Source organism: Mustela lutreola, chromosome 10 (assembly GCF_030435805.1).
Source record: "Mustela lutreola isolate mMusLut2 chromosome 10, mMusLut2.pri, whole genome shotgun sequence".
NCBI classification, from domain to species: domain Eukaryota; kingdom Metazoa; phylum Chordata; class Mammalia; order Carnivora; family Mustelidae; genus Mustela; species Mustela lutreola.
The window spans coordinates 5670383-5695629 of record NC_081299.1 but is presented as its reverse complement, the minus strand read 5'-3'; the positions used below and the strand labels follow the sequence as shown (position 1 = coordinate 5695629).

Below are 25247 nucleotides of genomic sequence, written 5' to 3'. Positions count from 1 at the left end.
GCTTTTAATCCCATAATACATATATAATAGTGCAGAATAATAGTACTTAGAGTGCTATAAACAATATGATTATTAAAAACAGTTTAAAATTTAAAAATTTTTTTTTGGTCTTAGAAAATATCCCACTAGGGCTTTATAAACAAATTAATACATGTTTTAAAGTTAGTTGAAATAACTCCTAGAGAGGAACCAACTCAATGTATAGCTAGTGCATTTATTTCACTTTGCTTTAGGGTTTTTAAGAGATTGTTGTTCTTTAAATTTCATTTTGCTTTTATAATAATGTAAAGTTACTCACATAGCTCCAAAGTCAAACATACGAAGGAAGAAGTGTGCTCAGAAAACTCTCCTGTCTCTGTCCTCTCCACATTTGCCTTCTCTCCCTGATGGATAATTGTTGTTTTTGTTGTTGCTGTTATTTGTTTTTGTTTTGTTTTGTTTTGTTTTTAAGATTTTTATTTATTTATTTGACAGACAGAGATCACAAGTAGGCCGAGAGGCAGAGAGAGAAGAGGAAGCAGGCTCCCTGCTGAGCAGAGAGCCCAGTGAGGGACTCGATCCCAGGACCCTGAGATCATGACCTGAGTCGCAGGCAGAGGCCCAACCCAGTGAGCCACACAGGCGCCCTTGTTTTTTTTTTTGAAGTTTCGATTTATCCTTCTTATTTTTAGTCCCCAACCTTCTGATCTTAGACAAGGGATAGCACGATATATACACTTTTACCAGCTTTCTTTGAACTTTTAGCAATGTATCCTGCTGTTTCCTCCAAAGCAGGATGTAGAGCTCCTTCTCACTAACTTTTGCTACTTCACGGAGCTCCATTGCAGGCCTGGGACAGTTTATTTTTCCAGTTCCTGTTTTTGGGCATTTAAGTTGATTCCAGTCATGTGTTGTTATAAGTAATGTTGTAGTGAATGGCCTGAGCATACAGATTTTTATACTTTTGTCAGTGTATCTTTGGAATATTCCCAGAAGGGGGATGGCTGGTGTAAAGGGCAAGTGCACCAGGAAGTGTGAGGGCGTTACAGAATGCCCCTCCGTGGAGATTGTACCATTTTTGCATTTGTGCTAGCAACTCATGCAGGTGCTAATACAACAGCCTTGTATATTGTTGCACTTTGGGATTTATGTCATTCTGATAGATGAGAAATGGTATCGCAGTGCTGCTGATTTGCCTTTTTCTTATCAGCAAATTTGACCATGTTTTCTTATCTTTAAGAGCCATTTGCATTTCTTTCTCTGTGAACTGTCTGACTGTATTTCCAGCTTATTTTTCTCTTGAACAGGGGGATTTGTCCTCTCCCAAAATAATAGTGCTTTTTTAACTAATTTAACAAATAGCCATTGGAGCGCTACTACACCAGGTACCATACTTGGTGCTGGGGGAGCAGAACTCTGTATAAATGTCAGAAAAGGCTCTTTGATGTGAACATCTGTTGAGTGTTAGATTTCATTCCTGTATGGCACTGTGTCTTAAGCAGATCTCATTGAAGCACCCAATTAAATGTTATAAAAGTCAGTACTGAATTAAAGAGCATCCTTGTTCGGAGAAAGTCAGCACTTGTTACACATTTAGAGGAATCAGAGATCTCCCGTGAGGCAGGCTGGAGCCCTAGGACCACATGGTTTACTAATGTTATGTTTTGCCACAAGATTGTTTTAAAAAGTCAAAATTTCTGGACTTTGGGGGAAAAAAATCAGGGGATATACAAGTACTAGTTTTCGTCCCTGCTTGGTTGCTTTCCCTGGACAGGGCAGTACTCTCTCCATTACACCCTGGTTCCCTTCACTGCTTAGCATCTGATACCTGTGCACCCAGGGCAGGAGCCACGGGCGCAGGTGGCTAAGAACACTTGAAATGTGGCTAGGCCAACCTGGGAGGTAATGTTTTACCTCATAAGGATACTAGAATGTTTAAAATGAAATATGTAGCTCTCATTTTATTTCTACTGGACAGTGCTGCCTTATCCTCTTCTTGCTTCAATTAATTTTTTTGCCTAGTTTCTGTGGACACTAGAACTTTTTTTTTTTTTTTTTTAAGATTTTTATTTATTTATTTGACAGACAGAGACCACAAGTAGGCAGAGAGGCAGGCAGAGAGAGCAGGCTCCCCGAGGAGCAGAGAGCCTGATGTGGGGCTCGATCCCAGGACCCTGAGATCATGAGCTGAGCTGAAGGCAGAGGCTTTAACCCACTGAGCCACCCAGATGCCCCAACACTGGAGCTTTTTAACTGTAGCCCTTAGTTTAAAATATGCGACGGAAATGTCCACGTTCATGCTGTTTTGCAGATGGTTGGCTTTCTAGGCCTCTGAAGGTTGTGGAAGTCATAGTATCTGCTGACTCTTGCTCTGCCCCAGAGGAGTGAGGTTGAGAACCTGCTAGGGGTATTTGGATCTCTAACCCAGAGGTGATTCAGAATCTTGGTTGTTGAGCACTGTCGTTCAGATACTTAAAAAAAAATAATTTTATTGAGGTACACTTGACATAGGGTCCATATCTCATGTAGACTGCTTGCCTCTGCTGTCACAGTTCACATCACCGTGAATCTCGCTGGTCTCTGAAAGCTCCTTTTTTCCTCTTCAGAACAGTCCGCTCCTCCTGAAGCTGCTGTAGTCTTATTTCTGACCTGATCATTTAGTTCAAGCGTGTTTGTAATATTAACTCCAATTTTGTGTCTTTTTTAATGTTTTTCTTGATAATACTCTAGTTGTTGACACTCTTGAGAGTAGCTTAACTTAATAGGATAGCTCGTTTGTTTTTTTAGTGAATATCCTTAGGTGAGGTTTCTTTATTTTTATCTTGTCATTTTGTAAACTTGTTCTATTGGAAATGTGTGTTTTCCCCTTCTCCATCAAGGAGCTATTATGATTATGTCCTGAGGGTTTTTTTTTTTTTCCCCCTAATTTCTTTTATTCACATGTATCCATTTTTGTTTTACTCTTTAGATTATGCTGGCACTGGTTTATTTTGATGCTGTTTGCTGCTCCTTAAGTAGAGATTAAGCCGTCCATTGTGAAATCTTCTATGGTGAAATGATCCTGAAATGTCCTACAGGCTGGTTTCAGTGACTCACAGTTTTTCTGTCTCTTCCCTCCCCCCTCCCCCCCCCACTGCCTGGAGAAAGCGGCTCAGTAACTACTGCTTCTGTTCCCAGGGCCTGCCTGTCGAGGCAGCTCTTTAAATTCTCCTTGAATGTGACTTTTCATCCCTGTCTTACAGGCCAAACTTCCTGAGTTGCAGCCGTTCCCTTCTCCAGATGGTGACACTGTGACCCAGCATGAGGAACTGGTCTGGATGCCTGGAGTTAATGACTGTGACCTCCTCATGTACTTGAGGGCAGCAAGGTAATAGGAATTCTCCGCATTCTGCCCTCTGAATTAGGCCATCTGGATTGATTAGGAGGCAATAAACTTTCTCCTATCCCCTGAAATTTTATTTATACATCAAACATTCTCTCACTTTATGTTTTGTTATACGCTCTGTAATCCGTGCTCTGATTTTTCTTGCCAGAGAAAAAGTGATAAAGTCACTTTTTGCCCCCTCTCAATCTTTGCCCCATATCAGATTTTAGAACTCTTCAGAAGGGAAGCATCTTAAGCCATACATGCGATTATCAACACTTCTAAATACAAGTTGAGTAATTGGGTCATTTAGCCCATTTTAAAATCCCTTTACAGCTTTCTCTACTTGAGGCTGTTCGTTGATGGCTGACCCAAGCTTGGTGTTTTTGTGGCTTACCTACATGCGGACTTGCTAACCTATGAATGCCTAAAATATAAAAGATAAGTTTAAATCTGGCCCTGCATGTCACAGTGCGGGCTGAGAGCGAGCCTTCCTTCCTCTGCAGTGGTCTCTGGGATTCACCGCAGTATCAGCGGTGGGTGCTGGGGCACGCTGGTAGCTGTGTTCCAATCCTTCGGTCAGCTGCGCTGTGCCAGCAGAGAGGCCCGCAGCAGAGGCGAGGCTGCCTCAGGGCGGTGTGTGAGTGGCCACTAAGAATTCTTCTCCTTCCCTTTCCTGCTTTTAACTCCACTAAAGTTAGTGGATGTATAGCATGAAAGGAATTAAGCAAGGTTTCAGAGGATTTAATTTTTTTTTTTTTTCCAAAAGATCTTTCTTTCAGAATGATTATCATCTAAGTATTGGTAAAGTGCGGGAAGAAGTAACACAAGTGGACTGAAGTAGACGAAGCACTTTCGTTTGTGATTGAGTGAAGAGTGAAATGTAGAGGATCTTAACTTTTTTTTTTTTTTTTTTTTTTTTTTTGAGAGAGGGAGAGACTCTTAAGCAGGCTCCACACCCAGCTCTTATCACCCTGAGATAATGACCTGAGCCACAAAATCCAGAGTCATGCTTAGGGACGCCTGGGTGGCCTGGTGTACAAGTGTCTGCCTGCGGCTCAAGTCATGATCCTAAAGTCCTGGGATCGAGTCTGGCCTCAGATTCCTTGCTCCGTGGGCGGTAGCCTGCACCTCCCTCTGCCGGCTGCTCCTCTTGCTTATTCTCTTTCTCTGATAAATAAATAAGTAAAATCTTAAAAAAAAAAAAAAAAAAAAAAAAAAGGAAGTCAGACGCTTAACTGACTGAGCCACACAGGTGCCCCTAAAAGTTTTTTTTTTTTAAGATTTTATTTATCTATTTAGAAAGTAAGGGTGAATGTCCAGGTGAGGGGAGGGGCAGAGGGAAAGAGAGAGACTCTCAGGCAGACTGTGCTCAGTGTGGAGCCAGGGCTCAATCTCAAGACCCTGAGATCATGATCTGAGCAGAAACCAAGAGTCGGCTGCTTGGCCCACTGAGCCTCCCAGGTTCCCCTAAAAACTGTTTTCTGTTTTAGAAAAGCAGAAATAAGACCGAGAACTCTAGCTTATCATGCCTGTAGTAATGGAATTTGGTTTGGGCTGAAAATGCACTCTGAAAACTGAGGGTTATAGTTTCTTTGCTGATGTTTTCCTTCCTGTCTTCCAAGGAGCATGGCCGCGTTCGCAGGGATGTGTGATGGAGGCTCCACGGAGGATGGCTGCGTCGCGGCGTCCCGGGATGACACCACCCTCAATGCACTGAACACAGTGAGTCTTTAGAAGTTGCCCTGAGTGGGAACAAAGTTCTTTTTCCTTTGTGCTGGCTGTAGGGAGTATGCGATGAGTATGAAATTGGAGGAGACTGGAATCTTAGGAATGAGTACTGTGGTATAGCGCTGGGATTGAAAGATGGGTTGTGGTCTTGGCTTTGGGCCCCATGACCTTGATCCAGTGATGTGGCGCCTCTAGGTTCATTTCCTCACCGTCCCTCAGGATTGTGTTGAGCCTCAAATAAAAGCCTGATGCTAGTGGTACTTCACCCTAGGTCCCACAAAGCTGACCACTGTTACCGGATTATTTTATTTAATCCTCACAGTGTCCCTCTGAAGTAGGTTTTATTATTATCACCGCTGTAGACATGAGGAAATAACTTTGGAGCGATTAAGTCACAAGCCAAGGTAATACACTCAAGATGTGAATCTAGAGGCCATACTTTTTGCCTTCTTCTCTGTCTCTGAGAATGTGTGTGGGAATAGAGAAGAAGTCAGACTTCCTGGAGTAATGTAAATATTGGAGCCATGTAAATATTTCACATGATTATACGACTAAAGTAAGTTTTAAAAATAATAGTCCTTCAAATAATCTAAGTGAGCCTAATGATACTGAGTTGGTTGTGTGGGATCCTTCAGGACTACTCATCTGCTCTAATCCTGTAACAGCACAGCTCTCAGAGGAGCAAAACTCAAATTGCTATAAATAGTACAAGCACTGAAACCAGTTTACTTTTTTTGGACATTTTGCGCCCCCCCCTTTTTAAAAAAGATTTATTTATTTATTTGACACAGAGAGAGATCACAAGTAGACAGAGCATCAGGCAGAGAAAGAGGGGGAAGCAGGCTCCCCGCTGAGCAGAGAGCCCGACGTGGGGCTCAATCCCAGGACCCTGAGATCCCAGGACCCAAGCTGAAGGCAGAGGCTTAACCCACTGAGTCACCCAGGTGCCCCATGGACATTCCTTTTTGACATTAAAATACATCCTGTAGGGCTGTTTAGGAAAAGTAATCGTATTTTAAAGTTTATTGAAATAATTCTTCTCTGAGTGGTTACTAATGTGAAATCATCAAATCTGATGAAGTAATAATGGGTTTCTATGCATTACTGAGGTACTCATAAAGTTACATATATTTACATAGGATACTGAGCACAAGGCTGAGGAATTCCTGGTAACTAACTGAATGTAAATTAAGCCCCCTTTTCGTTTTTCATTTTTCTTGAGAGGTGACTGTAGTTGAAAGGGACTTTTGAGATCATCTGTTCAGTCTCTAAGTAGATTAGATTCTAAGGCTCAGAAAGGCCAGATGATTATTAAATGCCAGCAATCCAAAAAGTTCATAATAGAGCACAAAATATAATCTAGATTCCCAACTTAGGGACTTTTCTACTCTCCAGCTTGCTTTCAGGGAAGCATGTGGATATGGCTGATTTGTATTCCTAGTCTAATTGTGTTTCCTGAGTATTACATGACATGATAATAGTCTTTTATGTGTTAGAGATTGAATGATCTTGTTGGGATTGGGCCATGTGTTAAATAACTGAATGATTTTTTAATATTCGCATGGATTTACTTCTTACTTTCTCACCTCTTCCATACTTAGGGTTTTTGTTTTTATAAGGGGGTCTTTTAAAAAATTTAAAAAAATTTTTTAAAGATTTTATTTATTTGACACAGAGAGAGAGAGACAATGAGAGAGGGGACACAAGCGGGGGGAGTGGGAGAGGGAAAAGCAGACTCCCTGCTGAGCAGGGAGTCCAATGTAGGGCTCGATCCCAGGACCCTGGGTTCATGACCTGAGCCGAAGGCGGATACTTAACAATTGAGCCACCCACACGCCCTTTTATAAGGGGCCTTTATTCTGAGTATACGTGATAGAGCCAGAAGGGTTCTGTGAGAGTATTTTATCAGTGAGGAATCAGACTCAAATCGGTGAATCTGTAGACAGTGGGAACAGTGTGAGTGGTGTGAATGTCTGTGAATTCAAAATACCCTAAGTAGCGTGTTTAGTCAGAGTAACTCTTTGATATGAACTTGTCTTCTGTGGAGTTTTTTGCATAAAAGCTTTATGAAAAAATTTCCCCTTTCACGACCATGCTGATCACTTGAATTTTTAAATAATGAAGATGTTGCCATATTTAATTAAATGTCTATTTTTGGCACTTGACTGAACTGATCTGATTGATCTGTTCTCTTTCTTATTTCAACCCTTGTAAGGAATCTGCACAACATACTTCTATACAGAAATAATTTGGGCTATTTTTGCCCATGGTCCTTTGTAGCAAGTTCCTTCTGAAGTTTTCTTAAGCATTGCTAGAGGGCTTTGGTTTTATGGGTTTTTATTTCTGTGAAGCTGCCTTCCCATCATTTGAAATTTTCCTGTCTAGGCGCGTCCAAAAATGGCTCAAGTGTCTTGGGTTATGCAATCCGAGTGCATTTAGCAACCAAAGGACTGAGTTGTGTATACATTTTGTGTTGAATGGAAAAGTTTAGTGGCTGTTTTTAATTTTTCTACTTCATTGTTTTACTGGCTCACAGAGATTTAGTTGTAGGTACTTTCCTTAATGAAAAGTGAAGTGAATTGAAAAATCTTACAAGAAGTTAATGTTTATTTCAAATTCCTTGGAGTAATGGTGGTTTTGAGCTGTGTTAAGTAATAAGTTTAAAAGATAAGCGCGTTGTCATGTGAGAAGTATTTATTTTTTTTTGTAGAGTCAAAACAAGGTTAGGCATTTCTCTAAACCTATGTCTATCTCCTGTTTCTCAGGACGGTACAGAAATTTAAAGTGTATGAAATTCTACAGCCACATTACAGTGTTTAACATCTGAGTAGGACTATTGAATTTAAATGCATGTAAATAAATATTTTGATCTTTAAAACAGCCATCTCTAATTGAAATTTTTGAGCTGTTAAATCTTAATGACAATTACAGGGACCTATTTTTGAATAGAAGCTCTTCTACATTATTCTTTTTGACTCAATTTTTCCTTCATTATTCACAAATGATATTTTTAGTGTGTAAGTTTTCAAACAACATATGGGCTATAATTTATGTAGAGTAAGCTCTGATTTAAAGTATATACAGTTTGATGGTTTTTTTCAGATGTATATATCAATGAAACTACTACAGTGATCAAAATACAAAACATTTCCAAATTCCTCAGTTTCCTCATGCAGTTTTTTAATGCTTTGCTGCTTCTCACCTCAGACAACCATTGGTATGTATTTTCACCTCGTGGACTGGTTTTCATTTTCTAGAATGTTGTATGAGTGGAATATCTTATGTAAACTTCTGGATCTGGCTTTTTTCAATGTAATAATTTTGACATAGATTTCTGCTGTTGCATTATCAATAGTCCCTTTTTATTGCTGAGTAGAATAATAGTGTATGGATATTCACAGTATTCAATTCGTTCACCTGGTGATGGATACTTGTGATGTTTCCAGGCTTTTGGCCATTATGATAAAGATGTTATGAACATTGTTATTCAGTCTGTGTGAGATGTGTATTTTCACTGCTCTTGAGTAAATACACCCAAGGAGTGAAATGGCAAGACTGTATGTGTGCAGGTAGCTTTTTAAGAAACTGTCAAACACATTTCTAAGTGGCCATACCATTTTACATTTCCATTCATAGTGTGTTAGAATTTCAGTTCTTCAGCATCCTTAACAAGACTTGGGGTGTCAGTCTTTTTCATTAATGATTCTAATGGAGGTGTAGTGGTATCTCATTGAGATTTCTTTGTTGACATTTGACATTACTAATGATGTCTGTCTGTGTCTCATTCAGTGAGGTTTTACTTTGAATTTCCTGACCGTCATATTGAACATCTTTTCATGTCTTGTTGCCTATTTGTATGTCTTCTTTTGTAAAGGATCTTTTGCCCAATTTAAAAAATTGGATTGTTTTTAATATAATTACTTAGTTGTAAGAGTTGTTTTTATATCGCAGATACAGTTCCTTTGATACATGCATTTACAAGTATTTCCTCCCATCCCATGACTGTCTTCTGTAAAGGTGTGTTTTAGAGAACAAAATGTTTAACTTTCCTTAAGTCCAGTGTATCATCTTCCTTTTGTGAAAGTTCCTTTGATCTCCTCATGATAACAGAGGAGCTTTCTGTGCTTTCTTGATGTTTTCGTTCTTGCCTTCAGGTCTGTGATCTTTCCAATTAATTTTGTATGTGATATGAGAGAGATGGAAGTTCATTCTTTTTCTACACAGGTGCCAGTTGTTGGAGCAACATAGACTTTTTCATTTCATTGCCTTAATACCTTTATTGAACATCAGCTGCTGTATAAGCGTATAGCAGTTTGAATCTTTTTCTGGATTCTCTTCTGTTTCACTAATGTAATATCTGCCTTTTCACCCGTACCTCAGTATTTTGAGTACTGTAACTGTTTTTGTTGTAGTTGTTTTTGAGAGAGAGAGAGCGAGAGAGAGCGAGCGCATATACCAAAGGGTGGCCTGTGCTGGTGACCTGGTGACCGGTGGGAAGGGTGCGGGAAGGGGCCAAGGGAGAGGGAGAATCCCAAGCAGGCTCCCTGCCAGGCTCCTCTCAACCCTGAGATCATGACCTGAGCCAAAATTAGGAGTCTGGTGCTCTATCAGCAGAGCCACCCAGGTGCCCCTTGAATAGTGTAGCTTTATTGGAACTCAGACAGTCTAAGTCTTCCTACTTTTTACTTTTTTTTTTTTTTAAGATTGTTTTGGCTGTTTTAGTTCATTTGCATTTCCATATAAATTTTAGAATCAGCTTGCCGTTTTCTGTTTTTAAAAAGGCTTGATGGTATTTTCATTGGGATTGCATTGAACCTATGGATCAAGTTAGGAAGAATTGACATCTTAATATTGAATCCAGAACACGATACATATCTGCATTTTAAAAATTTTTTTGTTTATTTAAGTAATCTCAGGGCACCTGGGTGGCTCTTCAGTTAAGCACCTGACTCTTGATTTCTGCTCAGGTCTCAGGGTCATGAAATGGAGTCGTGCTGTTGGGCTCCATGCTGGGTGTGGAGTCTCAAGATTCTCTCTCTCCACGCCCTGCCCCCTCTCTCCCTCTCTTTAAAAACAAAAAACAAAACAAAACCTCTACATCCAGCAGGGGGCTCAAATTCACAACCCTGAGTTCAAGAGTTGAGCCCGCCAGGCACCCCACATACCTTCATTTTTAAAAGAGGTCTCACTAATTTTTTTTAGTAGTAAGATTTTACAGTTTTCAGTGTACAGGTCATACATATATTTTGTTAAATAAGCACTGTTTGAAAATTCGATTGTTAACAAAATTACATTTTTATTTATTTACTTTTATTTTATTCAAAGATTATTTATTTATTTTAATGGGGCATGAACAGAGGGAGCAGCAGAGGGACAGATTCCCTGCTGAGTGGGGAGCCCAACACCGGGCTTGATCCCAGGACTCTGAGATCACAACCTGAGACAAAGTCAGACATTTACCAACTGAGCCACCCAGGCGCCCCTAAAATTACATTTTTAATTTCAACTTCTAAGTATCCATTAATAGGATAGAAATGCAAACACTTTTAATGTGCTCTGTGAAGAACAGGAAATACCTGTTCTTCCTGCTAATTTCTAGTAGCTTTCTTAGGATTTGTGTGCACAATAATGTAATCTGCAAATAAAGGCAATTTTACCTCTTTCTTTCTGATTTATGCATTTTGTGTCTTTCTTGTGCGTCATTGCACTTGCTTGGACCTGTAGTAGAGCGTTGAATGGAAACAGTGAGAGTAGACATCTTTGTCTTATATCTCATTTCAGGGTGAATACATTCACTGATAGGTGCAGTGTAGGGTAGTGTTGTTAGTCAAGTTGAGAATGTTCTCATTTATATCAAAGTTTACTTTTTATCTTTTTTTTTTTTAAAGATTTTATTTATTTATTTGACAGAGAGAGATGACAAGTAGGCAGAGAGGCAGGCAGAGAGAGAGAGGAGGAAGCAGGCTCCCTGCTGAGCAGAGAGCCCAATGCAGAACTCGATCCCAGGACCTTGAGATCATGACCTGAGCCGAAGGCAGCGGCTTAACCCACTGAGCCAGCCACCCAGGCACCCCTACTTTTTATTTTGAATGGGCATTTTAACTTTGTCAGATGCCATTTTTTTGTGTAACTAATGAGATGATCATATGCTTGTTATACTGTATTTCGTTAATTTGGTGAATTATATTGATTAATTTCAAATGTTAAAGCAAGTATGGATTCTTAGGATATATTCTACGTAGTCATTATGTTCTGTTGGATTCAATATGCTTGTATTTTGTTAAGAACTTTTACGTTTGCATTCATGAAGGATCTTGAACTGTAGTCTTCTTTCTTTGTAAATATTTTTTAAAGATTTTATTTATTTGAGAGTGAGAGCAAGGGAGAGAGGGAGAATACAAGGTGGGGGGGTGGGGAGAGTGACAGAGGGAGAGGAAGAAGCAGACTTCCCGCTGAGCAGAGAGCCCAGTGCAGGGCTCAGTCCCAGGACCCTGGGACCATAGACCTGAGCTGAAGACAGATGCTTCACCAACTGAGCCACCCAGGTGCCCTGTAAATAAATAAACCTTAAAAAAAAGAGTTTGTAAAGGACTAGGGTGTGTGGGGGGTTGGGGATGTGTGTGTGTATGTATGTATTCATTGTTAAATATTTGATAGATTTCACAGTGAAACCATCTGGGACCATATTTTTCAATGAAAAGCTTAAAATTACAAATAGAGATTTTTCTATTTGTATATATAATAATATGAAGATATATCTATAATTCTTCATGTGTGAATATTGGTAATCTGCTGATCTGTGATTTTATTTTGTTTTTTTAAAGATTTTATTTATTTATTTGACAGACAGAGATCACAAGTAGGCAGAGGGGCAGGCAGAAGGGGGTGGAGGAATCAGGCTCCCTGCTGAGCAGAGAGCCCGATGCGGGGCTCAATCCCAGGATTCTGGGATCATGACCTGAGCCGAAGGCAGAGGCATAACCCACTGAGCCACCCAGGCACCTCTGAGCCACCCAGGCACCTCTGATCTGTGATTTTAAACTTCCTGTCCATTTCATCGAGGTTATCAGATTTATAGATTGTCCTGTTGTTTTTTTTAACATCTAAAGGATTTGTAATTTTGACCCTTCTATCGTTCCTAACATTGGTGATTTGTATCTTATCAATTAGTCTAAATAGGTCTATAAACATTATTATCTCAGATAGCTAACATTTGGTTTTGTTGATTTTTTTTGTTTTCTTTTTTATTATTATTTTAAAAAATTTATTTATTAGAGAGCATGCATGCCCCAATGCATGGAGGAGAGGTGCAGAGGGAGAGGGAGAGACCGTCTTAAGCAGACTCTGCACTGAGCACAGAGCCTGACTTGGGGCTTGATACCATGACCCTGAGATCACGACCTGAGCCTCAACCAAGAGTCTGACTGGGCCAAGAGTCGTAACTGACTGGGCCACCCAGGTGCCCCTGATTTTCTGTTTTCAGTCTCTTTTATCTCAAATCTTATTTTTCTTTTTATTTTGGGTTAACTTGACCATTTTCCCCCTACTTTCCAAAAGTGGGAACTTAGATAACGGATTTTTATCACAAATTTTGATTTGCTGTTCTTTCATTATCGTTGTGTTAAAAATATTTTTTGAAATTTCTTTTACCTATGTCTAGTATTAATTTTGCTTAATTGCCAGATAATTGAGATCTCTCTTGTGTACAGTCTCTGTCCCTCCCCTACCCTTTTGTTTTGGAATGATACTGATTTTTCATTTAGTTCTGTTGTGGTCAGAGAGAGTACCCAGTAAGATTCCAGTTTTTTGAAATCTGTTGAGATTTGTTTCTTGGCTCAGCATGTGGTTCATCTTGGTGAGTGTTCCATGTGCATTCGTATTGAGTTTATATTCAGCAGTTACGGAATGTACTGTTGAATAATTTTTAGTTTCTTTAAAGTGGTCATTATTATTACTTAGATCTTCATATGCCCTACTGTTTTTTTTTTATCTAGTTGTATTGTCGGTTGCTGAGAGAGTTGTACTAAAAGTCTTCAGCTGTAATTGTGGATTTGGGTATTCCCCATTTTGGTTTTGTTTGCTTTTGCTTGATATATTTGGCATTTGTATCATTAGGCTCATGCACGTAATATTTACCTTTCTCTGTATGTGTGTGTATATATATATGTGTGTGTGTGTGTGCGCATATATATATATATATATATATATATATATATATATATTTTTTTTTTTTTTTTAAGAGAGAGAGAGAGGGAGGGGGAAGCAGGCTCACTGCTGAGCAGCGAGCCCGATGCGGGACTTGATCCCAGGACCCTGAGATCATGACCTGAGCCCTAGGCAGTGGCTTTAACCCACTGAGCCACCCAGTCGCCCCACCTTTCTCTGTATATTAGCTCTTTTCCCTTTTTGGAGTGATTCTTTCCTTGTCTTGAACTATGTGTTGTTTGATACTAATATATACAACTACTCTAGCTTTCTTGTGCTTGTTCACATGACAAATCTTTCAGCTTCTTACTTTGAATCTTGCTTTTTCTTTGTATTTAAAGAACATCTCTTATGTTCTTCAGTTCTTTAGTTGTTTCTGACTTTTTAGTCTGGCAAGCCCTACCTTTTATATGGAGTCTCTTATTTTTTTTTTAAAGATTTTATTTATTTAATTAATTGACAGAGAGAGAGAGAGAGACAGTGAGAGAGAGAACAAGCAGGGGAAGTGGGAGAGGGAGAAGCAGGCTTCCCACTGAACAGGGAGCCCGATGCAGGATCCCAGGGTCCTGGGATCATGACCTGAGCCGACAGCAGAGGCCTTAACCCACTAAGCCACCCAGGTGCCTCTGAAGGCAGATTCATAATGGCTGAGCCACCCATTCTTTGGAGTTGTTTGGAGTGCTAGTCCATTTTAATCTACTGTAGGTGGTCCTTGTGTTGTATAATACTTGAGTGACATGTGTACATTTTCACTAGTATAGCTCATGTTGGAGAACTACAGTAGCAAGTGATGTAGCTTACTGTCATGGCCACAAGACTGACTACTTGAGGTCCAGTGGTGAACCTGCAGAATAGTTAGAGACACAGTTATATCATTTATGTTAAAAATATATTTATCTTTTTACTTCATAAGAAAAAAAAGCAAAGCAAAACAACAACAACAAAAAACTTATATTGGTGTAGAGGAAGATGATGTGATAAACGTGTTGACCTCTCAGTGGAAGAAGATGGTGTTCTTGGTGACGGGTGTGCACTCTTTAATGTATGTTGGCAAAGATATGTTATATTTTACTATTTCAATTGTGAACACCTATTAATATAAAATTATTCTATTTGTAATTTTATAATATATTAAATAATATATGATAATATGACAAAGCAGTGGTGCTTCCTCTAGAAGATCTTAGATAGAAATGTTTCTGTGTGTACTGTTCAGGCATGTGTTTCTTCATATACAGTTTCTGCAAGGTTCATCTGTGTACTTTCAGTTAACATACAATTTGTAAACATAATGCTCTAGAACACAGAGATGGCCTGGGGGTGTCTGGGTAGCTCAGTCAGTTAAGCATCTGACTTCAGCTCGGGTCATGATCCCAGGGTACTGGAATTGAGCCCCACGGTGGGCTCCCTGCCTGGCTGGGAATCTGCTTCTCCCTCTCTCTCTGCCTGCCTCTCTGCCTGCTTGTACTCTCTCTCTCTCAAATAAATAAATAGAATCATTTTAAAGAAGAAACCATGGGGATGCCCTATGTTATCCAAATGGCATTCAGCTATCTTTAGTGCTTGCATTTATTTGGCCTTTTACAAAATCCATCTTTATAGTTCTGCTTAGAAACTGTAACAGAGTTCTGTAGTTTGAGACTATGGTTTTCTAGAAAACCCCATGCTGACTTGTTTTTATTAAGTTGATACTAGATTTCATTCTGTGGGCTTAGGTATCTTTCCCATTTCCTAATAAAATTCAAATTCTTTTGGTTTCTCTTTCTCTGAACTTATTTGCATTTTTATGTTTACTTTCTCTCACTAAAACTAAACATATATATGCTCACTATATATAAGTAAAATTTATAAGGCAGCAAAGATTTCACTTCTCTCTGGACAGTTTTATTCCTTGAGATATGGATGGCTTTTAGGTATTTGGATTAAGCTTTTTACATATTCAAGAGAGTATATATTTGTTTGTTTGCTTATTTATGCACATCCACATCTCCTTCAACAAAGGATGCAAGGCTTCCAATAGCTTCATAGTTAGATAAATAATCACTATTTGCTAACAGTTGGGTATTAATTCATCTGTGTTTTCTGAGGCGTAGCCCAATGCCTAGTACCTAGTAGAGAGGCACTAAGTATTTGCTGAGTGATTGACATCAGGTTCAAGCCCAGATCACATTTGATCACCCAGAACTTGGTATTATAAGGCTGGCATAGCAGAGTGTGCTGATTAGCCCACTCTCAGGGTCATGTTCATCTTTCTCTCTTTTATTATAAAAAAAATTAAGTCTATAGAATTTCTCTCAGAGGTATTCTATTTGTTCATCATAAATGGTCTTCACTAAAGCATCTGGCTCTGAGTTAGTTTTGCAGTACTTACGACTTAAATGAATGTTTCGTATTTTCTATCTCCCAAATAAGGCATTACTGGGAAGCCCTTTTATTACAGCTTGTCTAAAGCTTATGATCAGGATTCTTGTGTTCATGCTACACTCACACCCTTAATTAAATTATTTTCTTTTTTTTAAGATTTTATTTATTTATTAGAGAATGAGAGAGCGGGAAAGCAGGTGTGTGCACACACGAGTTGGGGGAAGGGGAAGGGGCAGAGGCCGAGGTAAAACCAGGCTCTCCAGTGAGCAGGGAGCCTGATGTGGGGCTTGATCCCAGGACCTAGGACCCTGGGATCATGACCTGAGCTGATGGCTGATGTTTAATCCACTGAGCTACCCAGGAACCCCCTTACTTAAATTCTTTTTACCATTCTCCATTTAGATTAGTCATTATGAAACAGAATGGTGGGTTTTTTTCCTCTAAGATTTTGAACTGTTGTTGAAAAGAGAAATGGGAAAAGTTTATATGCTGTGTGATTTCTTATGGAAATGCATTAAATTTCAGAACAGTATCCTATGTAAATCAGCCTTGGCAAACACCTCTGCTAGTATTTTATTTATATTATATCAAGATATTGGCGTATACAGCATATGACATTGTTAATTATAGCATAAGTAAAGATGCAGTGGTTTTCTGGTATAACCAAGTCCTTTTCAACGATTATCAGCATAATATATAAAGTTGAAGTTTTATTTATTATACTTCGATCAGTTAGAAACATTTTGAACTTTTGAAAATTGTTTCAGTGTTTAGAAATTTACCAATATGGCTCTCTTTGGGCTGAAAACTAAATAAGTTCACTTTGTTCAGAAGTTCTAGGCAGGGACGCCTGGGTGGCTCATTTGGCTGAGTGTCCAACTCTTGGTTTTGGCCCAGGTCATGGTCTCAGGGTCCTGAGATCAAGACCCCCATTGGGCTCCACACTTAGTGTGGGGTGTGCTTGAGATTCCATCCCGTTCCCTCTCCCTCCTTGTCTGCCCCTCTTCCTACTCTCACATTCTCTGTCTCTGTCTCTCAAATAAAAAAGAATAAAAAAATAAAATCTGAAAAAAAACAAAACAAAAAACCCCAAAAGTTCCAGGCAACGACACTTTCACAGATTGCATGATTTATTCTTTTCGTCTCATTTGGATGAAGATGACTTTTTAATTTAATGCTTTGATGTTTTGTTCCTTTGTAGGTGATCTGTACCTTTAGTTGAAGTTTAACATTATGCCCTGCTCTGTTCTTTTACTAAGTACAACAGAGAGCATTCTCAGAGCTCCTCAGGGGTGGATGGGGAGATAGAAGGCCATCCATGTTACCCTCTGGTAATGGCACCTTTATGACTTAGTGCAGCAGTGATTTTGTATTTGATAGGTTTTTGGGTTTTTTTTTAAAGATTTTATTTATTTCTGAGAGAGAGAGAGAGTGCGTGTGCATGCACACACAGGTGGGGGATACAGAGGGAGAGGGAGAAGCAGACTCCCTGCTGAGCAGGGATCCTGACATGGGACCCCTAAGATCATGACCTGAGCCAAAGGCAGATGTTTAAGGGACTGAGCCACCCAGACGCCCCTGCTTTTGATAGTTTTAGTATATATGCTGCTGAAGCGAGCACTGTTTTTGATAGTTTTAACAGGAAAATATCAGTCTAAGTTCTTCTCACTTGTGTTCCTGATGCAGGTCTTCATGGTTGTGGCCCTGCTTGGCTTTTCCACATGAACCACTCTCAAGTTTCTTTAGCCACCTTTTTCCCCCTTTTTTTCCATTTTTCTTCTTTTTTCTAGAATAGCTGTATTGAGATACAATTCATACGTTTTCACCCATTTAAAGTGTCCCATTTAATGGCTTTTATAATATTCCCACATTTGTGCAGCTGTCACCACAGTCAATTGTATGATGTTTTTGTTATTCCAGAAAGAACCCTCTACCCATTAGCGTCACCCTTCAGGTCCCCCCTACTCCAGCCTTAGTAATTACTAGTCTGCCTTCCAGCTCTATGGACTTGCCTATTCTGGACATTTCATATACATGGGATCATAGAGTATATGGCCTCTTGTGACTGGCGTCTTTCACTGAGGGTAACATTTTTGAGTTGTGTAATATTGTTAAGCCATTTTATATTTCACAATCATTTTATTTCTGCTTCTGGTCAGCTTTGTCTGTGTTTTTAAAAATGCACCACCTTCGCTGAAGCAGCATTTCCCAATCTGATTGGCATAAGGTGACAAAGAAATACCACTTCAGCCTTCCTAAAAGCTCATCTTCCTGATGCAGTCTAAGCTTTTATGAGTGTGTACTTGTCACATTTTTTTGGTCTTTTTTTCATCTTGTGTTTTGTCATGTTTCATTCCATTTCTCTCTGTGTACTGGCCTTTGCTCCGCCATTTCTCTCCCACCCTCAGCATTTCAACTGATTTTTTGAACCAGGCACAGGACCTTAAGCTTATCACTGTTTTCATTCTATTGGATATCAGCTATTGGTCTGCTGCCTGATGTCATTTGTAACAAGAGCTATATTAATAACAACAAAATTAAAATGTGTTGATTGAGTACTTATATGCTTGTATGCCATATAGCAATTATATGCTATTATATGCTATATGCTTATTAGTTTTATGCTATATAGCATATATAATATATATAGCACATATAATAATTCTGTGCTGTATAGCTAGTATGCTATATAGCAGTTATATACTACTCATTTTTATGAATGAATTCATTTAGTCTTCATAACATTCTTTTTTTTTAAGATGTATTTATTTATTTTAGAGAGAATAAGTAAGAGGGAGCAGAGGGAGGGGAAGAGGGAGAGGGAGAGAGAATCTCTAGCAGACTCCCCACCGAGCGCAGAGCCCAGTGTGGGGCTCCATCCCAGGACCCTGAGATCAGGACCTGAGTGGAAATCAATAGCTGGCTGTGTTACCGACTGAGTCCCCCAGGCGCCCCTTAATCTTCATAAAATTCTGTAGGTATGAATATCACTTATAGATTAATAAGCATACCCTGTCATGTATATACACATAATAATTTAAACTTGAGGAAAGAACAGAACTGAGCCCAGTGCCTTATAGCAGTCTTCTTGAAATGTCTGTCAATCTGCAGGTTTGGGGCTTTGCTCTTTAGCCCATTCATAGAAATTCCTCATGCTTGGAGTACCTGGGTGGCTCCTTCTGTTGAGTGTCTGACTCTTGGTCTCAGCTCAGTCTTGATCTCAAGGTTGTGAGTTTGGCCTCCGCATTGGGGTCCAGGTTGGGCTTGGAGCCTATTTTTAACAAAATAAATAAATAAACAATAAAGAAATCCTTCATGCTTTAGCCTCTTGGTGCATTTCCATCCTTTCTTCTAGACACTCAGCAGGGGCTGGGGAATTGACTGGGCCTTTCCTTGTGTTTGGCAAGTTTAGAAAGTTCCTTTAAGAATTTAAGAAAGCTTCTTTCTCAAAGGATTTCTTTCTTCCATAGTGAAATGTTTTGAGAATTACGTGGTGTTTTGAAAAATGTCCGCTTAACATGAATCATAATTTTACCCATCGACAAACCTATATTAAGCATCCATATTAACACAGTAAGTATTTAGCCAATCAAGGTAAAAGCCCTTAGCCTTTTTACATTTAAGGAGAAGCTTTAGTAAAATCATTCATTTATTTATTCAGTAATAAACATTATTCAATTCCTGTTCTTTAGAAAGCCTTTATGCAAGGGTATTTGTTAAAAGTGTTGATAATCTAAGTAAGCATTTAATCTTAGAAAAAAGTAGGCCCCTGAGTTTTAAAAGGGCTCATATGTTACCATTAGTTCTAAAATATGCTACAGAATATTAAAGTTTATATTTGTGCTAGTGTGTATATTTCTTAAACTAGTTTTGAAATATACTTGGGAATACTTTTTTATAGCTCTCCTAGATAATTTTTTTACTTCCAGACTTTGAAAGTTCGTGTATTAGTTTCCTGTGGCTGATGTAACAAATCACCACAAACTTGCTGGCTTAAAACAACAGAAGTGCATTCTCTCCCAGTGCTAGAGGCTGGGAGTGTGACGTCGAGGTGTCCCCTGTGCCTTGCTCTCTCTGGCTCCTCAGAAGATTCCTTCTTCCAGCTTCCTGTGGCTGCTGCCATTCCTTCATTTGTGGCCACATCTCTTTCTGCCTTTATACTTGCCTTCCCCTCTGTGGGTCTACATTTTTTCTGTTCTTTTCCCACTGCTTCTCTTTCATAAAGATGTCTGTCCATTGGATATAGAGCCCACTTGAATAATCTGAATGATCTCCTCCTCTCAGAATCATTAATTTCATCCTATCTGCAAAGACCCTTTTCCCAATGAAGGTCTTATCTGTTCCAGAGATGTGAGGTGGGTATCTTCTGGGGCTCATTTTTCAGCCTGCCACAGTTGGACTTTACTATTATATTATAATGTGTCATTGAAATAAATTAGAGTACTTAATGTAAAAGCTTTTTGGTTAAGTATAAAAATATACTTAGTATATACTTAGTATGAAAATATTTCTAGTAGGGACTGTGATATTTCTGTATATCTGAGGATATTTGATTTACAGAGTAGTACAGTATTTGTGTGGTATATGGTACAGTGTCTCTGGTTTTCCTTTCACAAAGAACATATTTGGGTAATAGAGTTGTAACTACTGGATTAACTCTTCTGACCAGTGATTTTGGGGACTGTTTCTTCCTTGGCTGTACCTCAAGGCCACTGAGCTGGGCCCCCATGGAGCCTTCGGGGGCAAGTCTTATGTTGCTGACAGGTTGCCCTTGAAGCTGTTGCTCTTTTAAGTCTCTGCCTTCTCTTCTGGTTTCTGGTCTAGCCCTGAGCCCAGCCCTGCCAAATTCTGACAAACTATGTTGCCCTGGCCAGCTCTCTTACCCAGCAGGCTGACACTCCTCCATAGCCCATCAGTCACTGGGCTTCTAAGGTGATGGCACGGGACTTCCTGGCCTTGCTGGCCTGCCTTCCCCCTCCGTGCGCAGCAGTTGGTAAGCCATGTTGAGCTGTGTATTCCTGCTCAGCCCAGGACTCGGTGGGGTATCAGTTATCCAAGCATTTTTAAGAAGGTTGACTCTTCATTCCACCCCCCACCATCCCAAAATGAAGTCTACATTTTCACGTGTTCTTAAATCAAGTCTGCCTTTACTTGCTACCTCTGAGTCCTCATTATGTGGCCATAACACAAAATTATGTGTGACTGTTAAAGAGTTGTGACTTTCGGCTTGCATGATGAGTTGCAAGTTCTGTGGTCTTCCACAGTCAAGCTGTTTTCTACCACTGCTGCTTTGAAATCCTGCAGTCTCATCTGTTCTCCTGAGACCCTTTGTTTGGGAAAAGCAGAGTTTCAGAAGCTAGGTTTCTAAAGCCCGGACTGAGGGCCTTCTAGTTTCTCCAAGGCCGTTGCTCGAGAGCACTACTATAACTGCCTGGAGTTCTTTTGCTTCTCTCTTAGTCACTAGCTCTGCTCTTGGCTGAGGTTTCCAGATAAAAGAGCAGTCACTCAGAAGTGTCCCTACTGGGACACCTGGGTGGCTCAGTGGGTTAAGCCTCTGCCTTCAGCTCAGGTCATGATCTCAGGGTCGTGAGATCGAGCCCTGCATGGGGTTCTCTGCTCAGCGGGGAGCTTGCTCCACCACCCCCCCACCTGCCTCTCTGCCTACTTGTGATATTTCTCTCTGTCAAGTAAATAAACAAAATCTTAAAAAAAAAGAAAGAAAGAGAAAGAAAGAAGTGTCCCTACTCTGGAGCCACACATGTTTCAGTGCATGCCTCTTTAATTTTCCTGGTTACATTAGTTATCATTGTGATCACAAAGAATAGGTGTACTGGTTTTTTGTTTTTGTTTTTGAAGATTTTATTTATTTAACAGAGAGAAAAGAGGAACACAAGCAGGGTGGGGGTGGGAGAGGGAGAAGCAGGCCTTCCGCTGAGCATGGAGCCCTACATGGGGCTCAACCCCCAAACCTTGGTATCATGACCTGAGCTGAGGGCAGACACTTAACGATTGAGCAACCCAGGTGCCCCAGTGTACTGCTTTTTTAACACAACTTTAAAATTACTTGCTAAAAAGCACTGGGGTTAAGCTTTCTGAGCTTCATGGATTGGGAGCAGTCATTTCTGCACCTAAACTCAACTTAGTGGGAGTTCTAGCAATTTCTGTAAATGTTTTTTACTTAATACTTTGTAGCTGCTCTTGAGGGTTTTTGTTTGTTTGTGTGTTTTGTTTTTTAAGTAATTTCTATACCCAGTATGGGGTTTGAACTCACAGCCTTGAGATCAAGAGTCACATGGTCTAATGACTGAGTCAGCCAGACACCCTGGTCTTGAGGTTTTTGTTTTTATTCATTTTCTTAAACTTTCTGAAGGAATCTGGATAAAATTGACGCATAGCTGTACTTTCTAGGTCAGTTTAGGCCTTTATCAGTGGGTTCACTAGTGCCTACGTTTCCATGAGATGGAAAAACTATGTTTTTTTCTGTTACCCTCTAGAGTAGAGCCTTACATACTGTTTTTCTGTATTCAAGGCTGTGAGAATGCTCAGGAGTAAATGAAAAAGTGTTTTAATTTCCACTTGTGGCCCTGAACCATTTCCGCATGTGCTCAGACATAGATCTTTCCGAACTGACACATTATCATTCAAAAAAACAGCATAAATGATCCAGATTCATGCATCCATCGGTAGTTTTTCTCTCTGTGGCCAGAGTTCTACTCATTCTGTAGGGGATTGGTTTGCTCAGTGCTAAGGAGTCAGCCTTCCCTCAGGAACACAGGGCTTAGATCCACAACAGCCTTGCTTTCTTTATGGCCTTTAAATCTAATATTGTTCGTAATGGACCAATTATTTAATATTTAGCATGGATGCAGTCTAACTCAGGCTTTTTCTACCGTTATTATAATGGCTATAATTGCAAAAGGATGCTTTGGGGTAGGAGAAACTGCTAGATGCAATGCCATTTGATCTAAAAAGGTCACAGCAAAAGGGACATTTAAATTAAGTTATAAATTACAATTGAAGAACAATATTTTGATGTGTGAGACCAGAGATGTCAGAGCAGGGAGATGTAATTCATGGGTTCATTATAGAACAGAGGTGCCTGACAGCTGAGCCATGCCAGAAGGAAAATTTATTTGTAACATCACGCAGACCAAAAACGGCAGCTAAGATGAGAAGCCAGAGCAGAAATTTGAAGCCCTGTGGTAATACACAGAGTTTGTGCTAATACAACTGCCCAAGATCCTGTGATGCTTAATGATTGTTGTAGTATAAATGAGGTATTTGGACATGTGCACACTTTCTGTCTTATTTAAATTAAGACCCTGTCCTTGCTTTATAAAATAACATACTTTATAACTAGGTGTTAAGATTGATTCTCACCTCTCTGTCCAATATACATATTTGCTGAAATTTCAGAACTATTAGGCAGCAGGGCTAAAGCTTAAAACTGGATCTCCATCCATGGCAGCTTTGAGGAAGGATGTAATTTAATGTTTATAGCAATCCATGAGAAGTTCAATCATGAGTTAATTAAACTGTAGGCAGTCATTAAGTATTATTTATTCTTTCGAAAAGCTTGCCAGTAAAGCACTTATATATATTAAATTATAGAAAGTAATAAGCAGGGAATGATTTGTCAGGCAGAGCGAGAGTACCACATTTAACTTGGGCAATTATGCAGCAATGTGTTTTTCTTCTTGGGGCATGATCCTTCCTTGCTGCTAGTCACAGAGAGGTCAGAAGCTGTAAGAAGCCCATGGCAGGTGTGTCGTCTCCAGCACTGTACAGCAGGTGCTCTGTTGAACTTGGGTCTGCTGAGCAGTCTTTGATAAGAGATGTGTGCCCGTGATGATGCCTCTGCACAGTTGATAGCCTTTTGACATTTCACGTATCTTGTCACATATCTCATTTCATACCTTCCATTGTCTTTTGACACAACTGTGGGAGAGTGGTGTGAGGCCCATTTGATAGATGAAAACCTCAGCTCAGCCAGTTTGTGACAAAACTGATAACAAGAATCTGTCTCCTTGCTCAGATCCTGTGCTGTGTTCACTAGGCATTGACAGAGACCTTAACAATGGGATGGCTTATATACAGGAGAGGCGGCTTGGGTGCCCATGGTTGTTGAGAGCTTTTTATGCAGCTGACCAAGTGCATCCAGTCACATGTGGTATCATAGTCTTTGGCTTTGTGTGGGGGTGTTATTGTTACAACAGAACCAAATCAGGAGCTTGTGTTACTCAGGCTGCCTTTGTTTTTAGCACCAAATCCCCCACGAGGTTGACTCTGCCAGTTCAGTCCTGACGGTCCTTGCTAGCACAGTGTCTGGCATAGGAGGTCCGTAGTAACTCTTGCTGAGACGGTGGAGCAGGAGCGTGTGGTGCATGCGGCCTGCCTCTGAGGCTAGGACGTCCCACTGGACCTCACGGGCCCGGGAAGATGTGGTAGAGGAGCACCGGACACCTGATAGGGGAACAGTCCTGTTTGCTGTCTCACAGTGAACAAACCAAAAGTGAAGAACACAGCCTGAGGAGTCTGTGGTGCGAGCCCAGGGGACCAAAGGTGGAACTGGTGGAAAACAGCAAAGCAGGGATGGTTCCTTGATGGAATGACTTGAAAGGCTTGGAGATTGATGACATATCACCATTTTGTTATCACATTCCTAGCCTAGTGACCTGTGGTTTAGGGGAAGACAGATTTTGCTTGTGTAGAAGTGCAGACTTGCAGTTCAGTGATGTGGAAGCAAGAGATTTACAAGTATCTGCCTCCCTGCTCATTGGATTATACACCCCCATGCCCACCCCCACGCCCACCCCACCCTGGGATGATGAATCTGAAAACAGTGGTTTCAGCTGAATGATATCCTGCTTTCGTGGCTGGCAGGGTGATGGGGGGTGGTGTGAGATCTAAATGCTTCTCCCACCAATAGCTTGTAAACCTTGGCAGCTGGTTGAGTAATGATGTTGTATCTTGGTCCCCTGTATTTTGTGATGATTTTTTCCTAGTCACTCCGGAATGGTACAGTTTGCTATACTCTACATTAAAATTACATTTAACCCCAGAATTTACTAGCCCTGCTTGGTTGCAAAGTGGACAGAAGAGTTTACTTATTTTCCTTTAATTGCTTTTCCAAGGCTGCAAAGTGAAGCTGTAAGACATTTGAGGGTTCCCCTCCCGACCCCCCGTCTTCATTGCAGTTTCCTTGAGCAGTCTTCTGCTTTATTCACATTAAAGGACCTTTTTACCTCAGCGATAGTGAGAAGCCTGCACTACATTTCCTCACTATATAGATATGTCTATATGGTTGTGATCAGGTATTTGAAACCCACATGTTTTCCACAAGGTGAAATTATTATAATTTGTTCGAGCTTGATGCTGTATTAGAGGAAAATTTTTAATGGCTTTTTTTTTTTTTTTTGAGATTTAAGGTAGCCAATATTTTCATAGGTTTAATTTTAATATACATAAAGAATCCAGTTTAGCTCTTCCTCAAACATTATTTTGGCTCCAGTCTGAAGAAGGGAAATCTTCATAACCACCTAGAACACCATCCTTCTTTCAGAAGAGCTTACTTGTTGCCTCACACATGGACTGAAGAAGGTAG

At 40.0% G+C, this 25247-nt stretch overlaps 1 protein-coding gene across 4 annotated transcripts in view; it reads left to right on the top strand.

Moving 5' to 3' along the window:
• The window catches only part of RERE (arginine-glutamic acid dipeptide repeats), a 422365-nt gene that overhangs the window by 302552 nt on the left and 94566 nt on the right, over positions 1-25247 (top strand). For all 4 annotated transcript variants that reach the window (XM_059138457.1, XM_059138460.1, XM_059138459.1 and 1 more), the window contains 2 exons: positions 3222-3346; positions 4969-5068. In XM_059138457.1, coding sequence (XP_058994440.1) covers positions 3222-3346; positions 4969-5068 — 225 coding nt within the window. The remainder of the gene's footprint in view (positions 1-3221; positions 3347-4968; positions 5069-25247) is intronic.